The sequence below is a fragment of the Amblyomma mixtum genome, chromosome 5, assembly GCF_055824585.1.
Source record: "Amblyomma mixtum isolate Tamu chromosome 5, ASM5582458v1, whole genome shotgun sequence".
Lineage (NCBI taxonomy): Eukaryota > Metazoa > Arthropoda > Arachnida > Ixodida > Ixodidae > Amblyomma > Amblyomma mixtum.
In genome coordinates this window covers 132,985,105-132,999,015 of record NC_143016.1, presented here as the reverse complement: position 1 = coordinate 132,999,015, position 13,911 = coordinate 132,985,105, and the positions used below count along the sequence as shown (strand labels likewise).

The following is a 13,911-nucleotide window of genomic DNA, read 5'->3' as shown; positions in this document are numbered from 1 at the left end:
CATGTAAAGATTCGTGGATATCATATAGCAGCGTGGAAAGCACTAGGGTTTGTGCGGAAAGCAAATTGTCACGTTTCTTGGGGTTGCGTTTCGGATGCATTTAGCTCATTTGGAACAAAAAAAAAAACTCTTTAATTTCGCTGATACTTATGCCATCGCATTCCTCACATGTTATGTATGTAAGTCTCTGCCCAGAATTTCCACCTAACTTTCACTCTGGGAAGTTCTAGAGAACGAATATGCTAGGTAAAAATTAGAAAAGCCAGTAATTATTTGCCTTCCCTTATCTCTTTCTTACGGAGGGCGGGCGCCATCTAGTGAATGGTCAAGAAGGATGACAGTGCGCCCAAATGTACTCTCGATACATTTGGGCGCTCAACAACAGGTGGAGTTCAACATGTTCCTTAATACACGTGGCAAGCCCGACAGCCAGGAAGGAGGCGCAAATTTCCCGAAGCCATGCGAAGGAGAGCTACTAAATTACAACTCCGTGCTGCTATCATCATATCGATCAAGCAGCATGCACTTCTGTGCTGCTGTGCGCAGTTAAAGGAGAATTTAGACAGCTGCATCTTCTTAGGGGATGGAACATCCTGACCACAAAGTGACGCCGACTGGGCGAAGCATCGCTGCAACTGGTCTTCCCGTGTGATTTGAAATACGGCTATGCGGATTCCCCGGTCATAGTTATATGCACTAATGGCGCAGGAATTTTGAGCATAACGGATAGAACCAGAGATGACCTGATATAAGGGAATAGCCAGCAGCCCGGTTCAGTAGGATGACAGCGACAGCGATGAAAAGACAATGTTATTTACTTCTAAGCGCGAGACGTAGCGTCAAAGTATTCGGCACAATAAACGTATTTCTCCAGAATATAAATAGTAAATTAATATGAAAATGGCGCTTTTGGGTCGGGGACCGCACGAAGCACTAATTGCGAAAATATTATTTGCCATTTAGTAGGGTGTAAATAGTATTTAAGGTGTAAACAACCTAAAATGAATACGAATTACATCTAATCAATCTTAATTTAACACATAGATGAAGTTCTGCAGATCTTGCATGTTCAAGGATCGAAGGACGCAGGAACAAGAGTGAGAGGGTTTTCACTGGGGTAACAAAATAAACGCAGTTCAAAAATACTTCAGTCAAACGTAAGCTCCTCTTTATTCATCAGCCCTTCCTTCCCCTCCACTTGTCGATGCCGTGAGCAACGGCGCCTCCGATAACGCCGCGAACTACAACGCCGACCCAATATTCCGAAGACTCTTCATCCAGCTTGTTTTCCGCGGCAGCTAGAGCCTCCAGGGCTTCACCGACTTGCTTCCGGGCTTCGGCGCTGTCCTCGGACACTTTGCCTTGCAGCAGACGTCCAAGAGCTTCCAGCTTATGTCCTGCTTTCTCGGCAGCAGATGATGTGTCGTCTGAAAATTGGATCGTGGGAGATGAAAGGTACTACAAGGTAACTTTCCCTCCTCATTTGTGCTAAGACGCCACTGTGGTCCAGTGTTTATGGTGCTCGGCTGCTGACCCGAAATACGATCTCGGCCACGGCGGTCCCACTTCAATGGCAGCGGATTGCTAGAAGCCCATGTGCTCTGCGATATCAGTGCCCCTGTATGAGTTCCAATAGTCAAAATTATGCGGAGCCCTTGTCTACGGCCTTTCTGAAAGCCTCACTCACATTGGGACGGTAAGCACGTAGAATAAAGCCATTTAATCATGATTTGTGCTGAGTCGCTCGAAATTTGTAAATAGCACGAAAAGGAATTTTTCCAGTGTAATGTTCGACCGCTTTATGTAGCTGGCAGGCCCTTATACGTATGATGCATTCTAAGAATATAGCTGGGACTCGCAAAAGTTAGGTTACCTCCAGTTGAAGTAAAGAAGGGAATTCCTTTTCTAAGGCTAAAAATTTAAACAGCTATATGTCACGTTCATTGTCAGGAGTAAAATGCACACAGATTTTGAAGTGTCTTGTCTCCAAGGAAGGCTACTCAACCAGTCTGAACATCGGCGTACTGAAGTAAGATACTAAGAAATGCAGGTGGCAACAAGAGCGACGAGTGAGTGAATTCCTTTCCAACTTATCTCTAAAATTAGTTCGTCATGACCTTCACCCGTTCTGAATTCGAGAGCAGGAGGTTGTTATACACCCCGGAGGACACTCAACAAAACTCAAGCTCCGCAGTACTTGCTGGACCGTTTCAGAGGGATAAATCTTGATAGGATTGCCTGACCGTGACTGTCACTGACCAAGACCGATTAGTGTTGCATAGAAAGGCGCATTCCGCCAGATGACAGAGCCAGGCCGATGATGAAAGTGATGATGCTTGCATAGTGCGGCACCATTAAAATTAAAATTTCATATTAAAACGCGCGACACTATAATTGGCACACAATTGGTTGTTGCTGTAGAGGAACTGAACGGAGGGACTTTTCAAATTACCTTGATGTTCCGGTAAGAGATTCACTCCAGCCGAGGGGACCCTAAGAATCGAAAAATTTTAAAAATTAGTTCAACACCATGTTTCATTAAGAAGTGCTGGGTCTAATTTAAAAAGGCATTGCCAAAAATTCACGAAATAGTACTTACACAGTGGCTGCGTCTTTTTGGCAGCATGAAAAGGAAAGATTTACTCCATTAGTCAGCAGCATCAAGTATTTTCCAACAAATCACCTAGTTAACGCAATCAAAATTATCTTGTCCACTGTTCCAAGCACATCCGTTGGCAATCAATAAAACCGCGCAAAAATATTCTAAGCTTATATAACCTACTGGAACGCAGTCCTAGCGTCAGTGTGGCGATAATACGATAAAATTTAACGACAATTATTTATGAGGAAGCAACAGAATTATTGCACAGGTCCACATTTTTCGAATTAGTGATTGTTACCACATTTGTCATTCTTGCACAAGAAATAAAACGGAAACACATGAACTTACAAGCCACAGTTGTTAGACCCAGGAGCATGCACCACAGAGCTGCATTCATGACGAATGTGACCTAAGGGGAAATTATAGACGTTAGGTAAGGCCACGGACACCGAGCGTGCAAGTGGCACTATATTGCTTGAGCATTTATTTCGTCGATAAGACCAACTGCAATTGCCATCATTGTTAGTACGAATCCGAAATGTAAACTTTCTCAAACATAGTGTTCTTGTTTAAAAGTCTCCTCTACACAAATTCCCTGAAAAGCCCCTCATAGATCGTCCTTAAACAGCGTCATTTACCTGAGTAAACCTTGGTAGAATGTCCAAAAATGGTGCCGCTTCTTTGCTGACGAGCTGAGCGACAGCCTCCTTATATAGCGTTAGTTCGCCATTATATCTACTACCCTAGAGCTAACGGAAAAACCCAATTCTACCTAATCTTTGGGGCACCGTTCATCCCATTGTTCTGGGTGATTACATATGTGGACTTCCCTTGCAGTTTGCGTTGGTGTCTCGGCTTCGGGTCAATACGCGAACGGGTGTGCAGATCTCCTAACACAATAGTATCACAGACGATAGCGGCCAGCTCAATGACGCTTAAAATCTAGAAAGCGTTCAAATGCTAATCGCGTGTCGTGCCAAAACAATAAAGGCTTAGTTGGCTTTTTTCCTCAAAAAACCGATTTTTTGAGGATCAACTGCTGTTGGTCCTTCGCGATATAAAAAGCCTTGCAACCATTTCCCGCGTTGTCTAATTTTTGTGGGTGTAAAGTACACGCGCCTCGTGAAGCAATGCTGTGCACTATTTACTTTTCATGTTTGTCATCTCACACGCTCAACAATGCTTCACCAGATATGATAGGCCATTTGTATTCTTTAATTTTTTCCTATGTTGTTGTAAGCGCTTGTTCAGGAGCAGGCCTGCCTGCTCCTGTTCATGAGCAGGCCTGTTGTTCAGGAGCAGGAAAGGGGGATTGTATGCAATACACCAGTGCTGCAGGCAAAAGAGAGATAGGAAGGAATTTTAATGAGAGGAAAAGGTAGAGAGGTCGGCAATGAACTTATTACTGCGCCCGACGCGATGCCCTTTTCTCTTCTTGTCCTCTTTCTGTGTTTGAATAGCTCGACATACCTGTTTTTGCTTGATGGGGGATGAGAGAAAAACACCAACAATATATCTGCTTGCTGAGTTCTTTGGATACGGCGTGCATAGAGTAAAACGACCACTTTTTTTCTTTTTATGCTGAACGCCCAGAATGTGCTAAGCGGCCTGACTCTTTTACTACTGCAGTAATCGGGAGCACGACCCAGTTATTACTTCGTCCCGATGACCGGCATTTTAACTGTAGGTAATGGGGACTGAAAGCTGTGGCATAATTTAGTAAAAGCACATTGCACGCAGGAACTAATTATGAAGTTTTCACTAATTCTGAACGGGCTACGTTAACCTTCGAGGCGCCAGTGGACGAGGAACTCTGGTATTTCGACGTTGGGCTCCTTTTCGAGCACAACCACGTATGCTGGAAATACAAGCATAGATCGACGAAGGCATTTCTCAGTTAAAGCCGCCGCGGTGGCTCAGTGGTTATGGTGATCGGCTGCTGAACCGAAAGACGCGGGTTCGATCCCGGCACTCACCGTCAACTTTCGATGGAGACGAAATGCTACAGGCCCGTGTACTGTGCGATGTCACTGCACGTTAAAAATTCCCAGGTAGTCGAACTTTCCGGAGCCCTTCACTACGGCATCCCTATAGCCTGTATCAATTTGGTACGTTAAACCCCCATAAACCAAACCAATCCAAACCACACCACTTCTCCGTTCCCACTCAGGAAATTTAAGTTCACAGGAAAGACCGAACTGAATCTTTGTTTTGTATGACGTTACAGATTCACTACACAGGGGCCATCGTGGTATTTGCCAAATTGTAGTGCACAACGTTGTAATAAGATCCAGTAAATGGTTCAAAATTTTATGTGGTGCTAAATCTACAAGTGAGGTGCAATGTTTTTACATACCAACTAGTTATTGTTAGATGATTCATTCAAATAAAGAGAGTAGAGTTTATATTAATAGAACTGCCGAAATATTGCGCTTGAACGGATTGGATTTGGTACGGCGTCCCTTCAAGGGCCCATTGTGCGTAAGCAGCGAAACAATAACACGAACGATAGCTGTGTTTCCGTCAACGAGTTGTCTTTGTGTGCGGTTTTGATGCACACTAAATACATACAACGCGCCAAACTTGCGCTTTTAAATACTGCCACAAGATGAAGTCTGTATTAGGGTGCACTTCCTGTTATTTAATAAAGTGCGTATTTGTAAGCTTCCTGTGTAACATTAGGTTCAATTAAATGTGGCGCGGCGCCGATCTACAAAATCATGCTTACAGGCTGGAATCAAATATGCAGCAGCGGTTCCTGAATTGAATCCTAATACAGCAGATGCTGCAGACGCCCATCCCGTGTACTACCAGATGTTCCCAACAGTTGACGAACGAGCAAGATATTGTTTCCTTTGTGTGAAATACCGCGCTGACCCACGTTACAGATTTTCTTTTCATTAGGCAACCGACCGGTAAGCATTTCATGAAGTTACCAGACGCCCATGTCACCGATCAATGCATATTTCCCTTGTTCCTTATGCTATCTCTGTGTGCCCGTTCAGATAGCGTGACCGTATATGATATGCAGAGCAATCACCATTATGGTTCACATCGTAATGAAATGGCGTTTGGTGCAGTAGGTACGTACATTTTAAAGCGTAACTCTGGAAACTCGGTGGCTGCTGTCCTCTGAATATCACATGTTGTGCTTACTGTTCTTTTTCTGGCTTGAGGGTAAACCTGATAGTTTACTACACGCTGTATGCATCATGCGAAGCGAATGTCACATAGATCTTGCCTAAAAGTTAGAAATTTACACTACCGCAGAGTAATACAAAGATCCAACAGCCTATCATAGTTTTAAAAGTGCACATTCACAATTTCGCAAATACACATTTTATTCTCAGACATCCTTTGCAGCATTGTCTGTCCTCTACTAACATTTTGCTTTCACAGTCACTTGAGTAGCCAATAAATTCTGCGTGACGCTTCAATTTACGGACGCCCATGTAATCTGTGGTAAATGGCTTCCGTAATTCTTCCACCTCAGCATGCCTGGCTACGTCAAGTTCCCGCCCGTATTCAGCTTCCAGAATAAATCAGCATCACAGGCGCCCTGCTGCTGAGCATTACCCGCTGGAAAAAGCTGTGCACACGCCGAAGGGCTGTGCGCAACACTGCGAGTGGATGCGCGTAATGTTTCATGTCCAGAACCATCTTTCAGATGCAGTGGAACGATGAAGGATCATGTGATAGGTGTCACAAGTGTCACTGTTTTCCAGTGCACTAAAAGGATATAGCTCCTCTGTAAACTTAAAAGATTCTAGCCAAAATGAATTAATTAAATTGTAAAGTTTCGCAAAGCAAACAAAGGTCCTCGGAAGTACTAGAATTCGTACGAATATAAGCTAGATGAACAAGCAGTCTAACTCCTGTTGGTCTCAGTTTACAAATACATCTTACAATTTATCGGTGCAGAGGAAGTATTACGGACACCAAGCGGTAAGAAGTTTTTTGCTGCGCTCATGTCCATGGGTGCCAAAACTTCGTAATTGTTTCCACTAATAGCCAAAGACGGCAAATATTTTTCCATTCACCATAGACACACTGCGTCTATCCGAACTAGCATGGCGAGAGCACACGATACCGCCACAGCCCCTTGGCTGCCAATGACTGCTCTTATGATGCTCTAAAAAGTGCAACGATAAATTTATTCATCGAAACCTTTTGACACCCACGTGATGTACTTTCGCAAACTAGCCATCGTTGGTGTACGAAAGCTTGGATTCGGTCACTGTGATGCGAATTTTAAGGCAGAAATGGTCTCGTGGTCTTATTATTACACTGCCTTGCTTGGCGCGAATACGCATCTTTCGAATTTTCGCAGTCGCATATATTTTGTCATGGAACGTATTCAGTGAACAAAAGTTAAGAATGCTAGATTATGTAACGTACGGTGATTTAGCATAGGCAGAGCTACAGAAGTCATCTATGTTGCATTAATGGAGCCAATATAATCAAGAAATTTCACCATTGTGGCCCCTGATACGCCAGTTTGAGAGTAGCTGACAGTGTCGAAATCAGGGCACATCAACAAGGTATCTACCAACCCAGACTCATGGGAACAAAAAATCGATGTTGCTAGCCAGAGTGAGTACCGGCCAATCTCTAGCTGTTCGCATTAAACGAAATGTTGTTCAACGTGAGAACAAAGCAGCTTCGCTCAAACAACAAGAATATCTTAAGTAATTACAGCTTTACAGCAGAAATTACTAGAGCAAAATTATCCCTGTCCTCCAAAACTCTAATGATAACATTACACAAACGATACAATTTATGACTACTCACAAAACCAACTCCACCACTTATATTTGAGTGTGGGCAAACATAATTTTGAGATTTTATGTTCAGTGGTGCAGATTTCGAAGAGGTAATTGCCGGCACAAAAACGGCAAGGCATTGCACGTCTTGGGACTGTCTCATTAGCTAATGTTATCACCATAGCGGACCAGCTGAATTTCCTTAAAATATATCCCAGTTAGTACTCTAGTACATTAAAAGCGAATTCGAAGAGAAAGATACCCTGGCCGTCTTGTATATTAAACGACATATATTTTCGAAGTATTTCATTAATTGTGCTTTTTATTCTGCATCTATGCAATAATGCAGGCGCCTGAATAATAGTGGTAAGCGCTATTTTACCTGGAAATATTTGCTGGACATAACATGTCCAGAGCCAGAATTTGCTACCAGCTGCTAAAACAAGTATATATAGCCGCTGAAACACTTCGTTTTCAGATTCACCATCCAAGGTGTTAGTCTCAGACTCCACGAAATCTTTTTCGACAGGGAGGTAAACAATTTTCGTGACCTTTCATTGCTCTGCAGATTGGAACCAATGAAAGAGGTTAGCTCTCAGATGCCGGAAAATGATAACAATACAGAGTTAGAGACCGCCACTAGCTGTATAGATTTCTAGATGCTTGACGAATAAAATTGAAAGGAACACTTAAGCTCGGTCTTAAGGTTAGGGCCCGATAGCGTAGTGGGTTCATTCTCATATATATTCTCTACTTTACATTCATAGATCCCTGGGAGCCCTCATACCCTTCCTGGCGCAGTGCTGCGGTAGTTAAGCGATGCACCACTGCCTTGCGATGGCAAGTGTACCCAGCGGTGGGGCTTGTCCGGCCCAGCTTTCTCTTCCCGAGCAAAAATGCCACATGCGACGGTGGGCAGTGTTCTCACTATCCGGTTGGCAGTTTGCGATGACGCCGCAAAGTCGTGTGACTTAGGTGGGCACCTGCGTCCTAAGTTCCTCACTCCCATCTCCCCCGCTGCATAACAAGTCCTAAGCGAATTGCAGTTTTTTCTTCCGCACACTTTAGTAAACTGTGCACTTATAATCCCTCATGGTACAGTGGCGCCACGCTTGGGTCGCATAAGCAACCCCAGAAAGATCAAGGCCGTTATCATCGTCAAGAAGATAAGGCATGTACAGGTAATCTGCAGTTGTGTCCTACATGTGGCAGCACGGTACTCAGGCGCTTTAGCAGACCCGCCTCTGTTGCAAGCTTTTCTTTAGTCCAGTTGCGCTTCTTTTCAAAAGTGATAGATATTTCAAGCCTAACCGTGTCGCTCCACTAGCCTACACAAGGACTCGCGACAGTCTGCAGACCAACAGCTTGCTGCTGCGACAAATTGGCGCCAACCTTTTCGAGTACCCGGTGCCACCACGATTATAAATAATTTGCCCTCAGGCGAATGACATTGACCTGTTTAAAATGCAGAATGCAGGAACATTTTGTTATCTTTGCTCATTAGCTCTCGTCATAATAATCGAACAATTACATCATTACGAAGCAGATTCTGTGAAGAAACTCACTTCTCTTTACCATGAGCGAAGCGCTCACAGCGCAGTTCATGGCAGCCCCTCACTCCCAGTTTTAATAAGCAACATTTGTTTGTGAACATCCAGTGAGGTCAAAAAATCGCTTTAACCAGATATCGGCAAAAATAAATGCTTTCCCGCAATATATTTTCTACCTAAAGCAGACAATTACTTAAGTAATAAATAGAGGCGCTGAATAGAACTCATGCGTGCTTAATAAAAAGGTCTCGCTACTTTTACACTACTGAGCTAACTAGTGTATATTATTTTTAACCCTGTACATAACGCCATTACTTCAGGGAACTGCATGCGGACAAAGTCCGATACTTGCAAATAAACACAGCTTTTCTCCGGAATTATGGTTCGCATTGTGGCATAAACCGCAACAGGCCGCCAACGTATCGCTTTAGGCAAGCGGGTGGCATTGGGAATAGATGCTGTGGTATCCAAAGGGTGGTTCTCAAGTTTCAAAAATCGGAATCCTGGCGAAAGGTTTCTTTCTACAACGACTTATTTTTGTTTCGCATCCTGCTGCAATAACTGACACATGGTTCCGTAAATTTTAGGTAGCACTCTCTTTCTCTTTTAGTAATTGAATGGTTACCGCAGTGCGCAAGCTCTTCTTCCAGTGGAAATATTTTCGTTTTTACCGTACGTATGGTGGATTCCGAATGTAGTAATAATGAATGCGTGATTCAGGTAGTCAAAGCAAGCCTTCGCTTTCAATCAGAGTGCTAACAACATTCTTCAATAAGTAATGAAATTTCCATAATAAAATTGCCGCAGCAAGTGATATTTGCACAGCTATTGGATTCTTATGACATTTATGTTAAAGAACTTGGTGGTACGTTCTGTATATGATGCATTTTGAATAATGCGCATAGACTCCTCTTCCGGCATCATTATCTTATTAAGGTTTGACTGAGCTGTGCCCCGTACAAAATGACAATAAATTATGATGGGAATTGAACAGTGCTTAGCAAAGTAATAATTTAGAGATTCATATTATTGAGTCCTGCTCTATGCCTAATTTTTTGGAGAACGTAGTTTACACGGTCATCGCATTGAAACATGTAAGAAATTTAGCTCTGAGGGTCTTAAAGGTACTGAGAATTCAGTACGTGTAGATTAATTAGTTAAGATCAAATTCTAAAGTATTCATTTACTTCAGTGCGGAAAGTGAGATATTTTGTTTCATTTGCAATAAATGTTAGACGATTTTCTTTTGACGAATTGATCAACCAAAATATAAAATAATTTCTTGTACAACACATCGGTTGGCGAAGCAGATGGTATATATCTACTCATATCCACAGCATATGTAATGAATTGTTCCTGGTCCCGAATTAAGATAATATTGTTAACGTAGAGGCTAAAAACAAGTGGGCTAAGCATGCTTCCTAGCAGAACACCGGTGGCTATTTTTATTACATGAGAACCCAAGTCTTTAATAGAAACAAACTTACCTATGTTCGCTAGATGTGATTTTACGATTTCATATGACAAGCTCCTTATTCCATATCATTCTAGTTTTTCGTGTAAAAGTTTTTAGTTTATGTGGTGAAAATTGTGTGAAAAATCAGTATCCATGCCGACAGTTACAAGATTCTATTGAAAACTGTTTAAGAGGTATTCTTTGTGATCAAGCAACACAAAGTAGATTTATTTTTTGAAAACTGTATTGAGCCTTCTTCATCAGCTAATATTTTGAGCAGAACAGGGGAATTATTAGGAATTACTTTTACTTAGGAGCCAGTTATTGGAGAGAAAAATTCGGAACGAGTAGCTGCGTTTTACGTGTGCCAAAATTGCTTTGTGTGTCGTCCCGCCCAGACAGCTTCCGCATAAAGACAGGCGCGTGCTCGTACCATTTTGTGCATCTTGCGCCTTGAACTACTGTGCTGCGGTGAGCAGTTAAAGCAAAAATTAGTCGCCTCTTTTTCCTTAGGTAATTCAAACGGCCGGTCACAAAGTAAGGCCGACCGGGTGGCTAAGAATCATCACTGCAATTCGTTTCCTCGTGTCTTTTGTATTGGAGCCAGCCGTTCCATGCATTGTACTAAAGGTTCAAGAGTTAAGAATACAATATATGGAACCAGTGATGACTTCATAAACGTGAATGACGAGGAGCTCGGCGTCAGCAAGACGGCAGCAATAGCGATGCAGGCCCTTAAAGATACCTGCTTCTTGGCGAAAGACGAAGTGTCAAACTATGTGGTACAAAAATCTCTTCTCTTTGAACGCTTTAATATGGCTAGAAAATAATTTTGATATGCGGCTTTCCTACAATAACTGCATCCAGCAGAGACGGTGGAAAAATGCGCGCCCTTGGCTGGGTGCATACTGTGTCTATTGTGTAAGCAACCGTAAATGAATTCGAATGATGTCAAATGAAACATAATTTTACAAAGAGTTCAAGTTGGCAGGTTTTTTATAACCAGTAAAGACACAAAGTAAGAATGTTAGAGTTTACACTTTGATAAGAAAGTAGAAAGAGTACGCAAATACTAAAATCAAACGTAAGGCGCTGACCATTTATTCATCAGTCCTATCTTCCTCTCAGCCTGTCAATGCCGTGAGCTGCTGCTCCACCTATGACGCCGCGAACTACAGCACCGACCCAATACTTCAAGGACTGCTCATCCATTATGCCCTCCGCGGCAGCGCAAGCTTCCAGGGCGTCATCGTCTTGCTTCCGGGCTTCAGCGCTGTCGTCGGAGGCTTTGCCTTGCAGCACATGTCCAAGCGCTTCCAGCTTACGACCAGCTTTTTCAACAGCAGTCGTTGCCCCTTCTGGAAATTCGGGCTTGTGTGAGACGAGAAAATAACTTTACCATGACGATTGACTAAACTTAGACTGACTAACACACCAAATTAGAATTGGGTAGTCTAGCATTCGGTCGTGGTTTGTAGCTAACACATCCTCTATTTGCGTTGCATTCTGGGAATAAAGCGAAGGAATAAAATTTGGGTTGTCTCAAGTTTAAGTAACGCAAAAAATACCCTTTCTAACACAGAGAACCGTGAAAAGCTAGAAGTTACCTGACTTAGGAAGAGCAAAATGGCAAGAAATTTCAAACATCTTGCTGCCATATGAAGCGATTGGAAAAACATAAGCAGCAGTACGGAGTAATAAGTGAAAAAACAATGAAGATGGCAAAAAGAGTGACATGTTGAGGGATTAGGCAAAAATAGCGAAATAGTGAGATATTAAAGTCCGTTGTTTTTCTGAAAAAATTTTTGCCGTGGCCTTCAATGGTACTTAATAAAAGTGTAAAAGGGTATGATATCCAGCGAACAACACAGCGCAAACCAAAAGCTCTGAACTGGATGGTGATGCGTGTCGGAAGAATATTTCTTCCCTGAATAATCTGGCGACGAGTTTCACTGAGCAGGATCTATTTTATGATGCATACGAGAGGCGCATTTTTCCACAGGAAAAGTCGGGCTGATTATCACAGTGATACCGCGTCCACATTCTGACAATTTCGGAACTCTATTTGTTTGTCTGTCACTCTTAGAGTGCCTACAAATATATATTTACCACAATATCATGCGCGAGTTTTTAGCAAGACTATGATTTGCATTTGCGATAGAGAAAGTAAACAAAGCGACCTCTTAAATTACCGTGATATTTTGGTGAGAGCCACACATAATAAAAACACGAATAAAAAAATATACAAAAATTGCTGATTCATATTTCTGCCAAGGGCATGCCGCTCCTGATTATGACAAGCATGGCCAAAAATTGCAAAATAGTACTTACATTTTGGCTGTGCCTTATTGGGAACATGGAATATAAAAAAAAATATCCCATGAGTCGCTAACAATGTTTTTTGTTCTTGATAAACTTCTTCATTGATGGAAACAAAATATCATGTGTACTGTTCCAACCATTAGTTTTAAGTGGCAATAACAATTTACCCGCTGTTGCCTGTAGCAACCCCAGGACCAAAAAAGGAATAAAATTAACCGGCAAATTTTATGACGAAGGAAAGAAAAAATACATTGCCGCCGCACATTTTAAGTTATGTTATTGGCACTACATGCCCCGGTCTGGCACAGGAAGCAAAAAAGAAACACATGAACTTACAAACCACCGCTGTTAGACCCAGGAATGTGAACCACAGAGTTGCGTTCAAGATTAACCCGACCTGCAGGAAAATTGTACGCGTCAGGTTGCTCCACGCACATCCTTCGTGTAGTTGGTACTACGTTGCTTGAGCTTATAATTGCTCTATAAGGCTAATTGCAATGACCAACATTATTACTACAAGGTTGAAATGTAATCTTGCTCGAACACCATGTTCAAAAATGGACTGTACATAAAATCTTTGAGAAAGCACAGATCTTCGCATAAAAGCTCCAATTTACCTGAGTACGCTATGGCAGATGAACGTCGCTGCTTCCTTGCTGACGAGCTCTTTGAAAGCTGCCTTATATTGACTAATTTCGCGGTTATTTTTACCACTACAAACATGCCGAAAAAACCACCTCCGTCTAATCTTTGGGGCACCCTTCATAGCGTTGGTCTGGGCAACAACACACCTGTACTTTCCTCGTGGCTTGAGATGGCATCTCGGCTTCGAGTCAACACGCGAGCGCGTGTACACAGCTCGTAACACAATAGCATCGAGGAAGATAGCAACCGGCTCTACGACGTTTTCAAGCTGGGAGCATTCATAGGCTAATGAAATATCTTAGAGAGAGAGAGAGAGAGAGAGGAAAAACCATAAAGGCGTAGGTAGGCGGTCCCAATCCACGCCAAACCTGTCCCATACGAGTTTCAGCCCCGAAAAAATACAATATTTTTACATTGAAAAGATTGGTTGAAATACTGACCAAAGAAATATTCGCCAATGCAGGTTGAACCGAAGGAACAGAAGTCACAGCACAGTACAGACATTTATTCAAATCAAGAAATGGGGACCTTCTGCAACAGGCATTACATTTCATAATAATGCAAAGATTTATT

At 42.5% G+C, this 13,911-nt stretch overlaps 1 protein-coding gene and 1 long non-coding RNA gene across 2 annotated transcripts; both read right to left on the bottom strand.

The window, feature by feature from the left end:
• Positions 1-1,146: 1,146 nt before the first annotated feature.
• LOC149343758 (uncharacterized) lies at positions 1,147-3,344 on the bottom strand. The gene is made up of 5 exons (XM_089546044.1): positions 3,241-3,344; positions 2,951-3,011; positions 2,600-2,612; positions 2,453-2,493; positions 1,147-1,427 (listed from the first exon to the last, which is right to left on the bottom strand). The coding sequence occupies exons 2-5, from the start codon at positions 2,997-2,999 to the stop codon at positions 1,177-1,179; spliced, it is 354 nt and encodes a 117-aa protein (XP_089402170.1). The 5' UTR covers positions 3,000-3,011; positions 3,241-3,344; the 3' UTR covers positions 1,147-1,176.
• Positions 3,345-11,447: 8,103 nt separating this feature from the next.
• Positions 11,448-13,546, bottom strand: LOC149343757 (uncharacterized). Its single transcript, XR_016282726.1, has 2 exons — positions 13,311-13,546; positions 11,448-13,090 (listed from the first exon to the last, which is right to left on the bottom strand). It is a non-coding gene; the product is annotated as an uncharacterized LOC149343757 (long non-coding RNA).
• Positions 13,547-13,911: the final 365 nt, after the last annotated feature.